Source organism: Thamnophis sirtalis, unplaced genomic scaffold (genome assembly GCF_051295495.1).
Source record: "Thamnophis sirtalis isolate CommonGarterSnake01/CBP01778 unplaced genomic scaffold, rThaSir2_p1.2 scaffold_9, whole genome shotgun sequence".
NCBI classification, from domain to species: Eukaryota; Metazoa; Chordata; class Lepidosauria; order Squamata; family Natricidae; genus Thamnophis; species Thamnophis sirtalis.
Genome location: NW_028261389.1, coordinates 14,829,351 through 14,850,800, shown reverse-complemented (window position 1 = coordinate 14,850,800; position 21,450 = coordinate 14,829,351). Strand labels below are relative to the sequence as shown.

The following is a 21,450-nucleotide window of genomic DNA, read 5'->3' as shown; positions in this document are numbered from 1 at the left end:
ATGAAGGATAAGCTTGAGAGTAGGCAAGGAAACTGAAGGCTGGTTTGACAGGTGCTTTTTTCCTTGCACAAATGAGATTCCATACCACCTACCTACTGTGTACATTTGATGCTTTTTTCATATTTAATTGCTTATGAAATGGTTTGCTAGAAAAAAGTATTTAACAGTGAAGCCAAACTATTATTTCTGAGGAAAAAAATATCTAGCCTCCTGTCTCTTGAGTTTAAAAAAAAAATCAGGGCATTCTGTAGCATAAAGAAATTCCCACTTACGGTCTGGGAACTCTTCTGGAATTTTAAACAGAATGATAACCTAACTCTTACCTCTGACAAGAAAGCAAGAGGACTTCCATTGGGTGGGAGATTAACTGTTTCACTCTAACCATTCCAGTTGCAAAAATAAACAATGCTATCAATTTGTTTTTCATGAAAACCTCCCTAGCCTTTTCTCTTGGGAGAAAAAAAAAACTCACCACAAATTTTCTGATGGGAAAATGCCTCCTCCTTCCTAGACTGAGGAGTCATTGCTTCAATAATCTGTTCCCTTTCTAAAGCTCTTATGTAAAGATAAACCACGTGGCCCAGGAAACAGTTTCAGACACTTGGTTTCCAGTGAGTTTTGGTTACTGTTGATAGCAATTTGTCATCCATAAAATCAAACAAACACACTTAAAAAGAAATTTCCTTTAAAGAACATTTTTTTCAACTGGTAAAATAATGAAGAAGCAGAAAAGTAGACTAAAGTCTAAAGATCGTACCAGGATTTGGTAACATGGGGCACCAGGGCTCCATACAGGCTTTAAATCCCTTTTGGGGACTCTTCAAAGCTACTATTCAACTTGCTAAAAGTAACATAGTTTCTAGTCACTTTGAAGTGAGAAACATTAAAACAAAATAAAGTGCACTGTAAGCCCTAAAAGAATCTTAAGGTAAAGGTAGAGGGAAAAGAATCTTAGTTAACATTAAAAAGCAAAACAAAACCCCCTCCCAAAACTTAAAGAAAACTCATTTGAAAATCCTGGCTCCATTTAACCCTGCCTGGCAAAATAATTATGCAATCTTTGTCATTAAAAGTTTGCCTGCCCCTGTTGTTAAATGTTCCTACTTTCAATCAAATTAGAATATTTTTTAATTATTTCAGCTTGTTCATGTTTAATGATGTCTCTCAGACTACACAATGGTATGTAGTAAAAAAAACAGCTGAAACTAAAAGACGGGAAGCTTTACAACACTAAACTATTGGTTATTCTTATATAAACGCAGAATACTGTAGTTCTGTGATAGAGATCTCTTGCATAAGAGAGGCTGGTTTGAGAAAATAACTTAAGTTCTGCAAAATAAATCTGGTTCTTTCCTGAGTTTTAGGCCTATATTTTAATGGAGCAGAACTTTACTGTAATGGATTCATTTAAAACTTCATATGTTTACTTCACTAAATGACTGACCCAAAATACTGTTGGTAATCTTAGTTGGTAAAGCTAGAAAATCTGGCAAATCCCCTTGAAATCACAAGATCTGCTTTATTCTGAATTTGGTTAGCTTTTAGTTATCCTTTTTTTAATTATAAAGCTTTGTTTTGTAAAATAATACCCTAATAATGACTGGAGGCAAACAAAGCTTATCTCCCTAGCCAACAGCCAAGAACTCAGAAGATTAAAAGGCATAATGTGGATGGCCATGAATTCTAAAATAATTAGTGGGAATAGATTCACTCTCTCACACCATACTAAAGCTATTTTTAAAATCCTTCTTCCTTTATCTAAATATAAATAGTTTATATTTAGTACAACAGTGACTTTTTTTCCTTGCCACTGTATGATAACCCTGATCCAACATCAATAGCTTGATAAATATACAAATATTTTTTCCTAGCAATGTCTAATTTCCTAAAAAACAGTACACCAATAAATAAATTAGACTGAATTACAATCAGGTCCAAAGGTAGTAAAGTTTATTCCTATGAGGAATAATGTGGTTTATTGATTACACTGGTGCAAATGTGGAAGTATTAATTTCAAATTTTGTTTTGGGCAGAAGTAAGACAGCATGTAATAAATAATTTAGTATTTGTCATGAAAACCTTACCAAAATGTACACAATAACAATTGTAGCCACAGTGTACTATTTTGTGTTTTACTGGATGCAGTTTGTAAAACTATATTTCAAAACTGTATACCCCAAAAATTATAGTTGGTATATACGGTTGTTTTGAGAGATAAACTAGACAGATCTGTCATGGATATTGCTAATTACAAATAGCTAGAACTGAGAGGAGGAGGAATCCAGATTGAGGCAAAGACACAAGGGAAGTGGTAGTTAAACCAGCTGAAATATGTCCATTGACTCTACTATTCACAATGGGAGCTTTTTATTTCCTAGCATGAATAGGGGAAGAGAATTAACTGTTCTAATCTCAATCTGGATTCTTAACACTGCAATGGATGTTTGATTGCTAGAAAAGTATACATTCTGTTCATGGTTTAGTGTCCAAAAATGTGGCTACCCCCTCTGATTTCATTGAAACAGGTTTGGTTGAGTTTTTAAAACTTTCATCTGTTCAGAGGACATGAAGCTCTTGTATGCATTGAATGTTTGTATTATGTTATTACTCAAAATCTCTGTGCCTTTTAATCTTCTTTTTTATGTAAATGTCTAATTCCATATTTATTCTAGGTTGATCTAGTTCCTAGAGATGCTGGCGACCATCGGCACTAATTTTAACATTTACCTCTAAATTTATAGGCAGAATATTGAATGATGTATCTTCTGCTGATGCTTTTTCCATTCCCAATGTACTCAGTTCTGTTTTAATGGGCTAATAAATAGAAAATTATTCCTCCATAATTAAAATGCTGAATCCAAACTAGCCCATGTTTGAAAGTTTGCCTGGAAATTTTCCTTATGTATGTTTCAAAAATGCATTTTGCTTCTTTCTAATTTCACCCTCTCTTTTACTTTCTCCCCACAAAACTCTCTTAACAGTTCCTCCAACTGTTGAGGAGTAAAAATTAGATAGATTTGCAACCCAGGGATGTTTAGTTGGATTGCAATCTAACTACCCGATCTTTATTCAGAGTCTAGCCTAGCTGTGAATTCTAACTACTTTCCTCTTAACATTTCTAAACCTGGTTTTTCGCCAGTGTTGGAACTAATTGCTTTTCCCATTTTCCTCCCCACCCCCCCTTTTTTCCCTTTAAAAAATCCTGGGAATTCAGGCTCACATTTCACCCATGACCTGTAGCTTCCTGTACTAAGAACAACATCTCCTGTGCCACTTGTGCTTGGTTTCTTTGAAAATTGATCACAGCTGGAGAAACGGGGAAATCAGATTAGCAGAAAATAGTAAACAACCAGAAACCAGCATAGGCACTATTTAATAGGATAAGAGAAAAGTGGGGAGAAGATTTTAGAATATAAATGTGTGAAAAGGAATTTTTGCAAGTCTTGCAAAATACTTGGAAATACTTGGAAATTTACCCAAGTTTTTAAATTTAAAAACAGAGTAAATTCCACCTCAGGATTTGTAAGATAGCAATCTTTAGTTTAAATCCTACCTTACCCAGTTCATTTTTAATATCAAAGTGGATCTAATGCTACAGTAATGGCTAAATTAAATATGACAGTATATGGATGAAAGATGACAACTGTTATTGTCCATATAAAAGGAGAAACTTGAATTCAGTAGGCCTTGAAGCCATGTAAACTGTTGGTAAAGATCCACTTCTTCATAATCAAGAAAGTTCTTTTCTACTCGATCCTCCTCTGTCTCCAGGATATTCCAAAGACAGCTATGTCATTTATGTCAGTTATACCGTTTCCCTGAAAATAAGACCTCCCAGATAGTAAGCCCAATCGAGCTTTTGAGTGCATGTGCTAAAATAAGCCCTCCTTTGAAAATATTGCAACACAGCAGTAGCCATGCTCGCCACCTCCTGCCCCTCAAAAATGATAAGACCTCCCTGAAAATAAGACCAAGCGCTTATTTTGGGGGGGGTCAAAAGAAAATAAGATCCTGTCTTATTTTCGGGGAAACACGGTAGTTTGACTCTGAGCAAAATGCAACCAATGGCCATTATGAGATTATTATTTCAGAATATAAAGAATGCTCTGTTTTAGGCTCTAGACAACCTTTTAGAATACAGCTGTGGGAACAATTTGTTTCCTGCTAGTGCTACTCTCTAATGAACAGCCCACAAATCAGTGGTATAACACTTAAAAAGACCAAAAGAAAATACAAAGTAGTAAAGGCAGGACTCCTTCACCTTAGTCAGAATTAATCTAACCCCAACTTGCATACACACAGGTAGTCCTTACATGAGCACTTGATCCCTTTGCTTTCAATGGGATTTCATGTTTGAGTAATGCCAACTTGTGTGCTTATATGGAAACACCTGATCCTAGCTGCTCTTCTACAGCCCCTGGCATTATCAGGGCAGTGATTCTAATGCCAATTCTGAACTGTTTCTGTCTGTCTAACATTCCTTTTTAATCCCCATCCTGCCTGCCCCTCCCTTATGTAGGGTTACTTTAGTGATCCTTGGAATATTTTTGACTTCCTCATCGTAATTGGCAGCATTATAGACGTCATTCTCAGTGAAACTAATGTGAGTATAACTCTACCCTCCTTAGGATGCCACCAAATCCTCCTTCTCTTCTTCTTTACTTGTTATCTTCTCTTTTTTTTCTGGTTTATGTTTTCTTCCCTCTAGTCATGCTTTTATTGACCTTGCCGTCGTCCTTCTCCCAGGGGGGGAAAAAAGGAGGAGGGTTGAAGACCTCCTTTCTTTTCACTGGTCACAACTGTGGCCGGTGAAGGCGCACAGAGATTGGGGTATGTGTGCTTTTTTCCCCTCCCCAAAAGATGAAACCAAACCAAGCCAGACATGTTTGAGTGTAACTTTCTAACTAACCAGGCTTTTTATTGATAACCTTCCATCATGTTACAGAGGTCTGAGCAACCAGTGTGTAGAGTGGTAAGAGAGTTTTTACTATGCCCACATAACCTCTTTCTTTCCTTATTTTTTTCTCTTCTCTCCCTCTTTCATGCTTTGTTTATTTGTTTGTTTGTTTGTTTGTTTTGGTTTTTCTTTGGGTTTTTTTATACCCTTTTTCCTTCTCTCTCCTGTTTGTTTTTCTCTTCTTTTTTCTCCCCCCCCCTTTTTTTTTTTGGTTTCCCTGCCACATGCAGCACTATTTCTGTGATGCATGGAATACATTTGACGCCTTGATTGTTGTGGGTAGCATTGTTGATATAGCAATCACCGAGGTGACCGTAAGTAGCCGGCCTCTGTCCCTGAATGTGCCTGCTCTTAATATCCATTTGTCTTTTCTGGGTTTTTTAATCTCTTCTTTTTTTACTCTCTTCCCTTCTTTCTCCCTCCCTTTCTATTTAAAGACTTTTTTTTTAAGGATTGCTTATTTTCTTCCGTTTTTGTTTCTGCTTGTTTGTTTATGTTTTAGAACAACTTTGAAGACTTTTCTGACTGTTGCATCATTTTCTTTCCCCCATAATCAGCCTGGCATGAATAAAAAAACTGTATAGTAGGGGGGAGGAATCTATGAAAAGTTTGTGGAGTGAATGCACAATAATAAGCAAGTTTCTGTCCTGGGAAGTTGTAGAAATAGTCAAGACTGGTTTTCCAAAGCTATGTTAAATTTCCTAGGGCAAGGAAGTACTTGCCACTTCACAAAGAATTATAGGGCAACTCTTTCGAGGTGGAATAGTTGGAACCAGATATGGAAAAACAATTGCAAAGATCTTTGTTTTCCCAAGTTCTTTTCTTCAATCTTGAATCCACAAGACATAACAACTAAGCTAACATCTATAATAACATATTACACACTAAATGAAATTATATTATTTGTCTCCCAATTATTTATGGGGAAAAACTTCATGAGAGGAGGAATGACTCTAATTTTTTTTTAAAAAAACCCATCAGTACTAGTTAAATTCTGGCTGAAAGAATATTTTGGCATTGTGAACGTTATCTGTGTGAATTATTCACTATTTGGCATAGCTTCAGTTTGAGTATCTACAGAGATCTTGACCAGCGGCAGCTATAGTGATGAAAAGAAATATCATTCATTATCATAAGTTGAGGGAATTATGTTTGGCAAAATCCATTATTTAATTATAACACCACCCCAATATTATTTACAATTTCAGAATATTCAGTAAATTCTACGGAGCTAATTCCCATTCCAGATAAAATTCTAATTTGGACCTAAGATCAGATAAGTTAGATTAATCACATATACATTCCATTCTCTATAGGACAGCCACATTATTCAGCAGGAAAATATGTGAAATGTGACATTGATTGATTGATCGACTGCAAGTTTTTATAGCCCACCCAAAACAACAGGCTATGGGCAAGTTACAGGTTATAATATAAATAAGCAATGGGAATCAATTAAATTATTTTTAAAAGCAATGAAACAAAAAATAAATGGTCTCCATGTATATACCAATAATCCTAACTAGGATTGAAGTACCAGTAAAATAAAACTGCCTTTTAAGAATTTCTCAAATACGTGAGGGAAGGATGTTTATGGATCTCTATGAGTGTTGAGTATATTTTCTAAATATTAGTACAGTACACTAATACATTTAACTAAGTTTAGTTAAATATGGAAGAGATTGATTATGTTAAACAGTTATTTATAGAGCAGAAAAGTTGATTTCCCAGTACCAAGTAATGTTGAAGTGCAGATGACATTAATATTGGTTCCACTTCACCTCTAAAGAATACCCTTCTACTATACAGGCCCTAAAATTTTTGCATATGTCTTTTTATTACCTGGCATGTTTGAAGTTTCTCTTTTAATCTTTGCTTTAATTCTAACATTTCTTATTAAGCTGTTCATTTTGAATTTCTTCTAACTTTTTTGCATATCTGATGCACTGATAATTTGCAATCAATTAAAGATGGGAGTTTGTTCTGAAATGTTTGAAGTCATATTGCACATATTCCTATAGAATAAGAAACTGGATGGCCCTTTATTATCAATTTGTGCCTTCCAAAATAATCCTGTCTGTGGCTGTCCACACAGCCACCCAACAAATAGGCATTGTTTTTTGCAGAACAAATTGAAAACGTTCCCTCTTCACTTACCAATTGCAGCATTCCTTTTGTCGTTCCTACCATGAAAGTTTTGCTTTGCTCATGGTTTGTGAGCCTGTCTTGTGTGCCTATATGCTGGCTTGTTCTGCACAAACTGAAATGGTGGGTAGAGGGAAGAAGAAAAGGAACATTTCTGAATAGACTACACGATATTAGTTTTTTACTTGATTCCAAAATCAGATAGCATATGATAAGCCTGTACTAACTAAATAAATTAGTCTGTAACTGATCTCTAAAAATTGTTGCAAAAGTAACAGGTTTGTATAAAATGAGCCTTATTTGGCATTAATTACTTTGTCATGAAAGGTGATGGATGCATTAGATAGGAACACTGTGAAGTCCATCTGCACGGACTCTGCCATGCAGAGACAATTTGACTGAAAGGCATTTAATCATCAGAAAAGCAGAAGGCAAGAATAAAAAAGTCAGATGTACATAATCAGTGGGGGTGGGGTGGGCGCACAAGTGTGTATATATGTATATGTGCACAAGTGTGAATGCATTAAAGTGTTTTTCAGTCAAAATTCAATTTCATTATAATGGAAGAAAATACTTCTTAAAAGTTTTTAACAATTTTGAAAAAGATGCATCTTTGATATTTTATCTTTAAAAAACAGGGGGTAAATAAATATGTTATTTTTTAAAATTCCCTTACATTTAATACGTCAATTACAAATCTTAATGGGATATATGAATATATATATCACAATATATTACCTCAAGTGATAGAGCGAAAAAAAGTCTTAAAAATAGTGTAACCTTCAGCCTATTTCAATATTTGGTCTTGGAATATTTCAGTACTAGAATGATCTTTCAAATCTATATTGAAGGATAATAGTTGTCAGAGTCTTTTAACTTAAAACATATTCTTAATAGCTTGCTTTTAAGTTATTAGTCTTTTTTGCAAATAGTTTCAGTGTGATGACTGAGAAGAAATCTGCCAATTTTCTTATTCATGAATAGAGAACTTCTATGACTAGTTAAACTGAATGGATCCAAACTCCATAAAATACTTATTTTGGATTTGGAGTTATTCAGAAAACATGCTGTTCTATCTAATGCATTTTAAGAAATATTACTGTAGGAAAAATCATAAAACTACAGCAAATTTGAGTAAGCTAAAAGCAGAACTTTGATGAGGAGTATAAAAAGGAATTATTTATGACTATCTGAAAACTATCCTGAATGAGTAGAAAGCATGTTCAGAAAAAAAGGAATAAACTTACAATTGGTTTTCAATTCATCATAAACCTTAAATTATTAATCTCATCTCAAATTCATTTATTGAACCTTATATGGAGATCTAGCCATAGCAATTTCTTATTTTTCCCATATGTGCAGAACTATACTCAATTCTTAGTATAAAAATATGAAAATTCCTCCTGATTCCAGTCTATATACAACTTTCTGATTTCCCAATCAGCTTCAAAACTGTAAAACAAAAATGAACAAAAAATGTAAAGATAAGTAAGTATACCTTTCAGAACCTTCAACATGAAATCTAAACTAAAATATATCAGTATAGTTATATGTCCTTTGAAACACTGCAGATCAAAAACACAAAAGTTATAAAAACTGGTAACAATTTGTTACTGTACATTATTGACAGTTTGCTACCAAGTGATCAAGCAGAAAGGTTTTGCTGAGACTGCTAATTAGGAAACATGAACAAAACTGAATTATCTATAGCTCAAAGTTCCAAAAAAAACCAGATTTAAAAAAAATCAGGATCTGAATGTGAGAATTTTACTATCTCCATGGTAGAAAAATGGGAAACATGTGCAAAAGATAACAATTTCCCAATACTAGAAAGCAGTAGAAAGTGCCAGAAAGTGGCTTCTAAAACAAATATGCTCTGTTCTTCCTTAGAAATAATAAGTCAATTCCTGAGAGTATTCAGTTAATTTTTTTAAAAAAATCTATATAACTCAGAAATACCTTTTATATATCAGCCTTCCCCAACCTGTTGCCCTCTAACTGTTGGACTATAATTTCTAGCTCTTATGGCATGCAATCTGGATCATATTTCTCCTATATCTAGATCCACTGTGAAAATTTTTCCAGTGTTATAATCTCCATTTTTAGTAACTGGAAGCATATTTGCCCAACCCCATCCCAATACACACACATAATCCATTGTGGGATTGGCAAGGCATACTAATGAAGCCCTTAGTGCTCCATTCAGAGTTGCATCTGGAGCAATCCTTTTTGAAAACATTTCTAATAAAGGGTTCCTGAAAGACATTCCCTTTTGTTACCCTTCAACAGCTACACAGCACATCTTTCTCCAGGTAAAACTATGAATTAGTATTAATTCATTAATTATGCAACACAGGGTCAAAATTCATTTGTGTATTTTACATTAAAATATACGCAGGAGTAATTTTTAAAAAATTTCACATAATAAAAACTCATGTGAAATTACACCTTTCACTGTGGTTTTCAATATGAATGTTTATCCTGATTTTTTTTTTGAATTTAGATTAAACTGAATTCAGTACAAAACAAAAGTATTAACTTGCAAAACTGAAAAAAAAGAACAAATATAAATTAAATCAGTTTGTGGCATGCTGCTGCTTTGGGTAAAAAATGAGCATTATAAATCTAGCATTGGGGAAAAAGAAGTCTAGAAAAAATTTGGAAATCCTTGGAATTTTTCCTAGTAATTAAAATTTCCTAGTAATTAAAAAAACCTTGACAATCTGTATTTGTGATGAGATTTCAGTCTGTAGTATAATTAGACTACAGAACAGATCATGTACATTACTGGTATGTAGGAATGGTTCTGCAAATATATTTTATCAAAATTCAATAGGGCTAGAATGTGTGTGTGTGTGTGTGTGTGTGTGTGTAAGTCAACGTGTATATTTCTTTATCTGTTTACTTCCTTTTTATCTGTTTCACTTTGGAGGATATTTCAAATAGTCTAAATCATTTAACAGTCACTTGTTTGTATATCTGAATGCAGGTGTATCCCTTAGGGCTTGTGCACACATTAAATTTACTCCTTGTTAAACTGCTTTGCTTACCTTTAGGGAGCAACACGCTAGCTCTAAGATGAGCTAGAGCTAATTCACTAGAGGTAAGTGAGACTTCATTGGGGAAACTAGTTTCCACAGGGCAGGTGACATCCACTTTGGGTAGACAATGTGTGCACAAGCCTTAAAAGAATAATTGAGCTTGTATGTGGATGCATTTGTAATTGTTTAGATGTCTAACATACTTGGCATGTAATTCTCTTGCATTAGAGTGGATGTGCATGTACTGCATGTGCATGTTTAGTGCATGAGTATAAATTATGAACACATGAAACTACTCTTTAGCTACATTCATTTCAAATGAACTGTATTGTCACAAATTTCCATTGAAATCACTGGATTTCCACAAAAACAAATCCAATATTAGTTGTGAGTCACTTTTTAAAGGTGTAGGTCAGGGGTGTCAAATTTAAGGGCCGGATCCAGCCCACAGGGTGCTTAGATATGGCCTGCAGGGCCGCCATGGAAACAGTGAAGGACTGGCCCGCGGTGCCTCTGCCAGGGAAAATGGCTGCACATGGCTCTCCTAAGCTCATTTTCTTGGCAGGGCTTGCAGGAGGCCGTTGCAGCTGAAAACGGAGCTCGTCAGGGTTGTGTTCGACCCTCCCGAGCTCTGTTTCACTGGCAGATGGTTGCAGGAAGCCATCACAGCCAGAAATGGAACTTGAGAGCCTGTTTTCACTAGCAGAGCGGTCGGGTCACCAAAGACGCCCCCGACATGCGTGACATCGAGCTGGCCACACTCACACTAGCCACACCCACCCCAGGCCCTTTGAGGTCAAACACAACCCTGTTGCGGCCCTCAATGAAATTGAGTTTGACACCCCTGGTGTAGGTCTCTGAGTGTAGGGTAGAAATCACTATAGGATGTGTCTTCTCATTTACCCTTTGCAACAATTGGAAACCAAAATTTACCCAAGAAGCCATGGTAGTTTCTTCTAAGTTAAGATGTTTACAAGGTTGTTAACTTCCTTCCAAGGCCATGAATACAAGATTTAAATCCAACCTATGAAATTTTACTTGGAAGTAGGTAGTTCTAATATTATTTCTCAAAAAAGACACACAAATTCACATGCTTAGATTCCTAATATTTAGATACCTCTTGATTTTTTTAGCCTTTGGTTTCATTTTATTTTTTTGCATCTTATTGATTAATTAGGGGTTTATACAGTATGTTTGCTTGGCTATGCACTCATTGCTGGATAATACCCAGAATATGCTTTGGTTATAGATTGTTGTCCTCAATCTCTGACATTAGAGCAGTAAAAGACCAGCTCATATGCTGTCAAAATTGTCTTTGCTTTTTGCTTGACAACAATGAAGCTTTTCTAATTGCACAAATATATAATCCACTGAATAGGAACATACATTGGAATGACAGGGCAGAACCAACTCCGATCAGCCATTAAGATATCCAGTGAGCTTCTTTCCCAAAAGAGGACTAGTTGCAAACCATTGATTGATTATTTGTCTTTAAATGTCAACTGAAGGCAGTACAATGGCTTTCTCCTATTCAGTAGACGCTCTCATGCTGCATTCATGGCCAGGCTGCATCATAATTAAAAAGGAATTTTTAAGTTTAACAGTGAATAATATATCCTAAGCAATAAAATGATGGAAATCTTTATCTTATTTCAGTGCTCAGTGGTTAGGTGCAATATTGCAGGCAAAATTGCCCACATCCTCCTATTTTGTGAGAAATTGTGGTAAATGAGAATTTCTCACTTTACTTTTTTCTGAGGAACTGTTTGGGAGAACTGACTATTAACAATTTATGAACTTAGGAACAAGGACTTTTGGAATGCAATTTCCAAATAACAATAGGACAACATTTGAAAGATGTAACTTTGAATATGGTCTTTTAAAAGGGATTTGGTTACAAATATTGAGAACGGTTTTCTCCATTGATACGTGTCTAGTATTTCTGGTTTCTTAATTCATACCTGAATAAATAAGTCCTCTCTCTGGGTAATAAAAGAGGATTGCTAATCTACAGGGATATCTTTTTATATATTTTCTACCATTACAAAATAAGAAAACACAAAATAGAAAAAATAAAAATAAATTTAAAAATAATAAAACTTCAGAATTCAAATCTAAGAATCTATTGAAAAAAACTCTAGTGTTTTGTTAACCCTTCTTCCTTATTTCACATTTTGTTATTTTTAGAGCACTTTACACTTGCATGCTTGAAATCTATAGCAAATAGCAACTATAGGTATGTGAAAGAACAGGCTGTTTAGAATAATTATAGGCACCTATGCCTTTTCCCACCCACCCCAACCCCCCTCCTCCATTGAGCCTTTTCCCCAGCGTCAGCAAGGCAGGGTTGCCAATAAAGCTGCAACCTTGAAACAGGTGTACGAGGAGAATGCAAGAGATTCATGTTTTAGAAAGCAGCTGAATAAAAGAATGTATTTTTCCTTCAAAAGGAGCGATTGGATCAGAGGAAAAAACAGTATAAAGCAAAGCACAATGTAGAAAGGTGCAAGGACTCTACTGACTGGCTATTAACAGAGAAGAAATCCCAGAGAGAGAGAGAGATGAATTAAGACAGAGGTGTCAAACTTGCATCATCACGTGATGTATCACGACTTTCCCCCTTCATGAAAACAGGGCTGGGTGACGCATCGGGCCCACAGGCCGTGAGTTTGACACCCCTTCATTCAGACATAAGGTAGTGCATGATTTATAAGAAGTGTTGTTAGTAATTTTACAGCACGTAGTAATAGTAAAGAGGAAATGTTGTAATAATGCAAATAGCTATCCTATAAGTATACTATAGAGTTCATGCAATAGTAATTACATATAAAAAGCACATAATTATTGCAATAATAATTAACAATGTAGAAATAGCAGTAGAGAATATAGGATAGAGACAGTAGAAAGAACTCACATATAGATGTATAAGTTTCACATTTTACTTTTTTATTCTTTTTTTCTTTTTTTTCCCAAATAAACATTTCCTCAACTTTTATAGGGAGATATAAAGAAACCTACCTGTCCAGGGTCAAATATTTTTCTGGCTTTTAAGTTTGGGTCAGTCTAATTGAGTACAGTTTTAAAAAAGAACCTGTGAAAAGGTGCCCTTATATTAATTGAATAAAGCAGATGTTCTCCATCAGGCACCTATGAAAATGCTGCTTATATGTGCTCAGATTATATGTCCTTGTATTTGCAAAAGTATCAATGTTCTGTGAAAGGCAAGTAAGTTTACCTACTCCTGCATGGCTAGCAAGGTTTGTGAATGTATCTGTGTAGCTATCCTAAGCTTGAATAATATATTTCAGATATATGTATGATTGCATTTAAAAGGATGTAAAGCTTTGAGCATAACAGTCCTAATTTGATGCCAGCTGTGTCTTAGCTTCAAGTGTGCATGCAGTAAGTGAGTTTATATGCTGGAAAAAATAATAGAAGGTATACAATATGTTATTTTCGATCAATTATGTATTTAGGAGATTATTTTTAAGGCGTGATCCTAGCCCCTTATAGTGTAAAAGAAGTTTATCCTTAGGTTTAATGAAATGGCTGTACAGAAATGATTATAAGGAAATGAGAGAGAGAGATGAGGATGTCCCCTAGATATTTAGGAATATCCACTCCTACTTTTCTTTCTAATAAGCCTATTAATGCTTTACTGAAGCTATTAAAAATACCTATTCCTGGGGAAATCAAACTTCTTGATATACTGTCAAAAAAGCATCAGTAAATTTGGTGGCTGTGATTTGCTGCCAGTTCAGAAATTCAAGATCTTCTCCATGCATTGTGTTCCGATTGGTGTTGTCCCTGAGAACCCATCTCCATGGAGAAGACAGTGTCACCAGGCCCATTCATAAGTACAGCTGCAGGTTTGTGACTGATTCCTATCATGATAGCACAAAGCCAATTATTGCTATAAGCTTAGAAGAGGCAGCTTTATAAATATTTATTCGAAGTGGCATTCAAATGTGTCCCTAGAAAAAAATTGAGAGGTATAGATACTAATAGTTTTGGGAGGTTTCTGAAATGGTTCTAAAGTCAGAAGCAAACACAATTTTTAAAAACCTTTTGTCAAACCCTATTTTTTCCCTCATTTGGTATTGGTTTATTTCAGATTAGGACAGGACTGGAAAATCCTGTGCCCAAATGATGATATTATAATACAGCCTCACTCAGTCCCAGCACACTTGCTCACTTTTAACTATAACAAAAGTTGAACCCCAAAATATCCATGGAAAGTAGATTCCCAGTTCATTCTCCAGGCAAATAAGAGATCTATCTATATATTATAAATCCAGAAATATCAACACAAATGTTAATATCATGAGCCAAGGTGGCGCAGTGGTTAAATGCAGCACTGCAGGCTACTGCTAGATCAGCAGGTCAGCGGTTCAAATCTCACCGGCTCAGGGTTGACTCAGCCTTCCATCCTTCCGAGGTGGGTAAAATGAGGACCCAGATTGTTGGGGGCAATATGCTGACTCTCTGTAAACCGCTTAGAGAGGCCTGAAAGGCCTATGAAGCGGTATATAAGTCTACTGCTATATCCTTGGAAATTCAGTTTTCCATTTATTCCCAGTGGTACTGTACTTCTTTCTTCCCTCCCTTTCTCCATTCCTATTTTTTATTACCTCCTTGTCTTTGTCGTTCAAGTCAGGCCTAATGTCTGTCAGCCAATTTTCAGCCACAGTCAAAGTTTCTTAAAGCAGAGAGCTATGGGTTCAACCTGGAAACTGACACTAAAGCCAAAGGTCAGCTGGGGACAAGAGGTAGAGCTCTTTGCATCAAAATCTCAATAATTTTGGAAACCTGGGTGAGATCAATTGGCTACAAACCAATTGATGTGTAATATCTACAGAAATCAATGGGACATGTTTCTCTAAAAATGGCTTTTAAGATTGAAATGACATTTACATTTAATGTAGGCTGGTTTGAAATATGGCAGTGATTAGTATAGTCAACTGATTGGTTCAGTTGGCTGTCTTGGAGCTTCTCTTACTAGTCCCCAGTAGGTGGCCTATGGATTGTGGCCTAAAACAGCCCCACTCTTGCAATGGAACAAAGATTGGTGGAAGGACGGCATGCTTTAACCCTTGGCCTTTTTTTCAGATTCTGCACTCATCTATGTTACTCTGTCTTCTCATCTCTCTGGTGCTCTGTATTTTATCTTCTAACTTTTCCAGTCCTTTGCTGTAGAGCTGATATTGGAAAGAAATCTTTGCTTTTTACATATGTGTGAATACTTTGTTCCATGAGAACATTGTTTTAAAAAATGCTTCTTGCAAAGCTGGTGTGAAGAGCAAAGTCCTCCAATATATAGCAAGCAAAGGACAGGAGCAGCCCCCAGCTTCTTTTGTCATTCTATATTATTCTTCTCACTGTGTTGTCACACCTTAATAATTGTGTTATTTCTGATATCTAACTATGTAATGTGTTTATGTGCATGTTCACATTGGATGTTGTTTTGGAGTTTTAATTAGTTATTTATTTGGAGAAATAGTTATGATTTGTGGGGGGTTTTGTATCAGATAGATTATTTCACAAAGAATAGTCAAGCAAAGTCATTGAGTGCAGCATTGAAAATTTCTCATCTATAAGGTCTGACAAATGTATGAACACTGCCAATGTCTGAGGAAACGAAATGATCCAGTAATGGGCCTCTGGGCAGCGTCATATTATTACAAACTGATTCAAATATGCAAAACAAGCTACTAAATGTAAACATGCTTCTTGCATAATATATGGAAATCATCAATTTTATTTTATTGTGTGGAAGCAAAACTTTCCCCCCCCCCAAGAAAGAATGTTTGTAGCTCTAACAATGTTTGTGGAACCTAATATTGGATCCAAGCCCATTCACACAGCTGGAAGGACCTTAGATTGTGAATGGCTGATATAAAGGAGTTCATGGAAAAAACATTTATTCTGAGTGTGTTATGTAAATGCCGTAACATTATTTTTCAAAAGTCATCAATATATAAGTAACAGTTTTTAAAAAGTAATAGAATCATTTTTTAAAAAAGAATTTGCACACTGCTTCTGATCTAAAATCTCAGTGCTTTACAATAAAAATATAACTCTTAAAATTGTGAAGAATGTAGTAAAATAAAATAAAAATGAACTAACTTTTCTTCATGAGCCAACATATAATTATCCAGTTTTCAAAATGTATTTCTCACTTTGCATTTTAATAAGTAGTGTGGAGAAGAGGAGAATCTATTCAATTTTTGTCGAGTAGCACATATCAAAAATTGAGCTCCATCCTATCTGGTACTCTCCAGATATCTGTGGTCTGTCACTTCCAGAATTACCAGCCAGTATGGTCAACAGGTTGTAATCTCAACTTTTCTGGAGGATGTCACGGTAGGGAAGACTATTTCAAAGCAATTTCATTTTACTGATTGAGCTTGCATTTCATTTGCAGCCTTTTAAAAGTATTCTTACCATTAAAATGAATGGAAATTGTACATGTTCTACAATGAAATGTAGCATTACAATTATAAATCAACTTAATTTTGTGGGATAGATCAACTGTAGCTTGCATGTTACCATTTTATTTCTAGGTCCTTGACATAAAAAGATGACACTGTAACTATATACCTGAATTTCTCTAGAGCCAAATGTTCTTGATATATGCCATATCCGTTAAGCTATGACATTATACAGTTAATCCTTAACTTGAAACCATTCATGTATGGTTTGATGTTACAATGGCACTGGGAAAAGTCACATAAGACCATTGCAGTACCCTCATGGTCACATGATCAAAATTCAGGTGTTTGACAAGCAACATACATTTATGAAGATGCTAGGACATTCAAAGTTATTGAACTATGTTTTCAAAAATAAGTGCAGGTACCTTATATATGTTGTGTATTGCCAAGCTGAAAAACTACTTCACTGGAAAGTGGCAGCAGTACACCTAGGCTTCATTTCAATATATTTCACAATTCGGACATTTAACTTTTGAGTAAAAATATCTATAACTTTGCTATTTGAAAGTGATACATGATATAGATATTATTAAACAATTTCATACTAAATGCTTTAAAAAGATGTAAAATATGTTACCATTGTGTTGTAATTTGTATTTTAAAGTCAAAATTCAGAATTTTCATCACTACATCTATTCAGTTTTGGTAGGCAGTAAATATGTATGTCTGTATTTAGAATACTGAACAAATGAATCTAAAATCTATCTTAAGGCTACATTCCTACATCCATTATCAGTCTGTGATTTCTGGCACATTGTCCTCCATTGTGAAAACCAATCACCTCAAATGCCCCTTTATACCATTGTGTCTTTTACTTGCATTGTCCTTGCTGTATATGTTTTCAAGATATCTTTAATGCATAACTGCTGGATTGCAGAGGACACCATGCAAATATCGGAAAAAGATCCTCTGGCAGTTGCTATGTAATATTTATTTATCATATTTTTATGATTTCAAATCTGACCCTGGGCAATGTACATATTCTCTACATATGATGGAAGTAAGTCTCACTGAATTCAATGGAAACTATTTTTGAATATTTAGGATTGTACTAGGAGTCATATAAGTCTTATTTACTACTGGCTTGTTGAGCAATCTTGCCTGATCCTAAAACAGAGGAAATTAATTTTCTGTGAGTGAAAAATTATTTGAAAATGCATCATAATATCAATTATTGGAAATATATAAACATACACATATACATATACACACCTAAGGGAAGACCAAAGTTAATATAATGCTGCTTTCTCCTAGACCAATAATTCACTTGAACTTAGAGAATCTGACTCCCATACCCTATATAAAGTATACACTGTATATTCTTAAATATTTAGTTATACTTACATTCTGAAACTCATTGCATCACATAACCTTTGCAAAGAAATAGATTTGGCTGTAACCCAACTGTAACCTTAAATTGGGTCCTACTGCACTACTTGAATGCATCTTTTTATGAGGATGGCAAGATAGTTCTGTTAGGGATCAAAATTTGATATTTATATATTATATAGAGGGCTGATTCAAGACCACATACTATAGATTTTTAGATTTTAATAAACTATATGATGATGCCTAAACATAATGCTCTAACAGTAGTCATTTACATACACTTATGAACTGTATAAAAGGCATTTGGGAGGAGCGGGGAGCTTGATCCATTTTTATCCTTAATTGCCAATTACAATTATCTGTGGTTATCTCTTATGTTCATTATTGTAATTATATCTTTAATTGTTCATTATCTTGATATATATATATCCACTGATTTCAGTATTATTCTTCGGCCAAATTATTTATTTTTTGATTTATTCATTTGACACCTCTCTTAAACCCCTAGAGTACTCATTTGCAGATTTATCCATCCATTCACTATTTTTATCTTATCTTCCAAAGTTTATACTGTTCTCCCCCACCATTTCTCTGCTTTTAAATCATAGTTTCACCTGTGTTCCTCATCCGTTCAGCTGTATTGCCATCATCATTCAAAGGCTTTGCACCCTGAAATAACAACATTCCTTCTGGAATTGAAATTGGCTACCAGAATACGTCCTTAAATTCATTTCTCTTTCTTCCCCCATATGTTTTTCAAACATACTTTTCCTGTAGTTTTCTGAGACATCACCCAACTCAATATCATCTAAGGTTCTAAGCATAATTGATATACATGGCATATTCTTCACATTAGCTGTCCTGTTTCTCTTCTATTGTTTTGCTATTTCCCTATGTCTGTTCTTACAATGCAAACTCTTTGAGCTAGAGACTTTTCAGATGCCATGAATACATATAATGCTATACTATAAATAAATATAATAAACAGGCATGGATCCATCCAATCCTCTATTAAAGCAATGTAAATGTAAAAGTTATCCCACATGGCTAAAAAAGTACTCATAGTTGAATATGTGCTGTCTGAAAAGATAAAACTTTTAATCTGTTTTTTAACCTATTCCAGAAAGTCAAATAATTGGAATGACATGGAAATTTAAAATGAAAAAAAATGTTTTCTCATCCCTTCGTTTTGGTAGGAAATATCTGACATATTTTTCTACCAAATTATATCCATATACATTAATGTAAACAGAGCAATTAATGCATCAGACATTATTTGGAACTGAACACAGTTCAGGTTTCTAAAATAGCATTTCCATACTTACTGTTTATTTTGGTTCCTTATACTTATTCTTCTTTAAGTGAGCTTTTTACTATAGCTCCAATAATATTTCCATCAAAATTCAAAATTTGAATTTAGTATGACAGGTCAGTTTAACACTGTCACAGCCATAAGGTTTAAAATGCCACTTTAGAAAAGACCTTTAAAAAGAAAACCCAGACACCATCCCTTTGCTACAAACTGGAGCACATGTCAGAAAGCATTGCCAACTAATACATTTCAAACTTCTTTAGATCACTATGAACTCAGTTATGCTATCTCATTTCCATTTTATTGTGCCTAATGAGCAGAATAATAAATACATTCTAAAAACTAAAAACATGTTTAGCTATCTGAATTCAGTTAAAAATGGAACTTTCTGCTATGTGTCAATATGAATCTATCATAACATCATCAGTCTGCTATACTGAGAAGTTGAGTTGATAAGCAAATGAAAAAAAACTATGCATTTTATAAATATGCAGAATTTGAAATTATAAGATAGGCTTTAAATATATGCCATCAAAAAACAGTAAATCCTAAAACATTCTTTACACCTGGGTTTAAGACCAGTTTCACATTAAATAATAAAGTTGTCATGTGTTAGCAAAATTTTAATCAATGCAATAACAAAGTATGCAGCAATTATTAATCGCCATGGTCCAGGCAATCTTAAATTAAGAAAAACCTGAATACCCTGCCTGAAATGCAGTGATACAGTTTTTATTTTTGAACTGAAGCCTGACTTGCATTAAATTTCAATAAAAAATGGATAATAGAGTATGCTAAAATTGCAGATTTACTACTTTAACTGGAACTACTAACATTATAAGAGCGATCTATCTATCTATCTATCTATATCTATCTATCTATCTATCTATCTATCTATCTACCTACCTACCTACCTACCTACCTACCTACCTACCTACCTACCTACCTACCTACCTACCTACCTACATACATACATATATATATATATATATATATATATATATATATATATATATATATATTATTTTGAAGAAAAAATCTTGTATGAAATACATATTTTAGATTAAAAGAGCTAATGCTAATAAACCTTCTCTAGAAATATTATAAAACTGCTATTCTGTAAAGTTTTGTTGTAGGGATGAGGGAGATCATTTGGAGACAAACATTGTCTTTCCATTCTTCCAACATGTTGTTATATTCACATTCTGCTTTATTTGGAACAACATGGGAAACTTGGCATACAAATCACATGAATTTATTTATATTCACATACACATACACATCACAATCCATAATATATTAGCAGCAGCAATTTTCAGAAACAATAGTGATCTAGAATGTTTATACATAACCAAGGATTGTGTTTATTTTTATAAAAGCTGAATTTTGCAATTATATGTAGCTTTTTCTTATTAGGAGAAATATAACACTAATCCGTTGATTCCTTGGCAATGATTAATATTCGGAATCTCAACCATTTCAGCAAGTACATGTCTCATAGATATTTCACAAATGCAGGTAGTACTTTAAATTGTTTATTAGTGTTAAACATAACTAGTTACAAAACCTGCATCTGAGAAGTACAACTCAGTCACATTTAGCAGACAATTAGGAATGTACAGGTAGTCCTTGTTTAATCACCACAGTTAGGATGGGCATATACAGATTGGACTGTACTGATTGCAACGATCATAAATGTGAGGATTGGTCCAAAAATTATTTTTTCATCATCATAAGTGCAAACATGAAATGAGGCAGTTCGTAAAATGAGGTCCACCGATACATTTAATACATTCACTATAAGAAATACTACTTTGGACAGAAACAAGCCTAATTGAGAACACATGTTAATATTCTCAATATAAAAAATCCAGAACATACATTTTTGAGACTATACACATAAAATTCTCCATTTATAAAAATATGATTAATGGGCCAGTTTATTCTCTACAATTCAAAAACCAATTTTTATAAAAATGTAATCTGAACTTTATGCAGAGTTCAGTGATTTTAGATCTAAGATTTATCACCAAAATGTGGTACAGAAAGCAGAAATAGCCGTTTTAAAAAAATATCAATTTTTAAAATAAGATAATTTCATGAATGATAATTGCACAATGACTGCTAACCATATGAAAAATGTCGGTTATAAGACTCTAATTGACAACTGTT

General features: G+C 34.2%; 1 protein-coding gene across 4 annotated transcripts in view; it reads left to right on the top strand.

The window, feature by feature from the left end:
- Positions 1-21,450, top strand: part of CACNA1C (calcium voltage-gated channel subunit alpha1 C) — a 610,648-nt gene that overhangs the window by 548,286 nt on the left and 40,912 nt on the right. For all 4 annotated transcript variants that reach the window (XM_087722897.1, XM_087722893.1, XM_087722896.1 and 1 more), the window contains one exon: positions 5,188-5,271. In XM_087722897.1, coding sequence (XP_087579023.1) covers positions 5,188-5,271 — 84 coding nt within the window. The remainder of the gene's footprint in view (positions 1-5,187; positions 5,272-21,450) is intronic.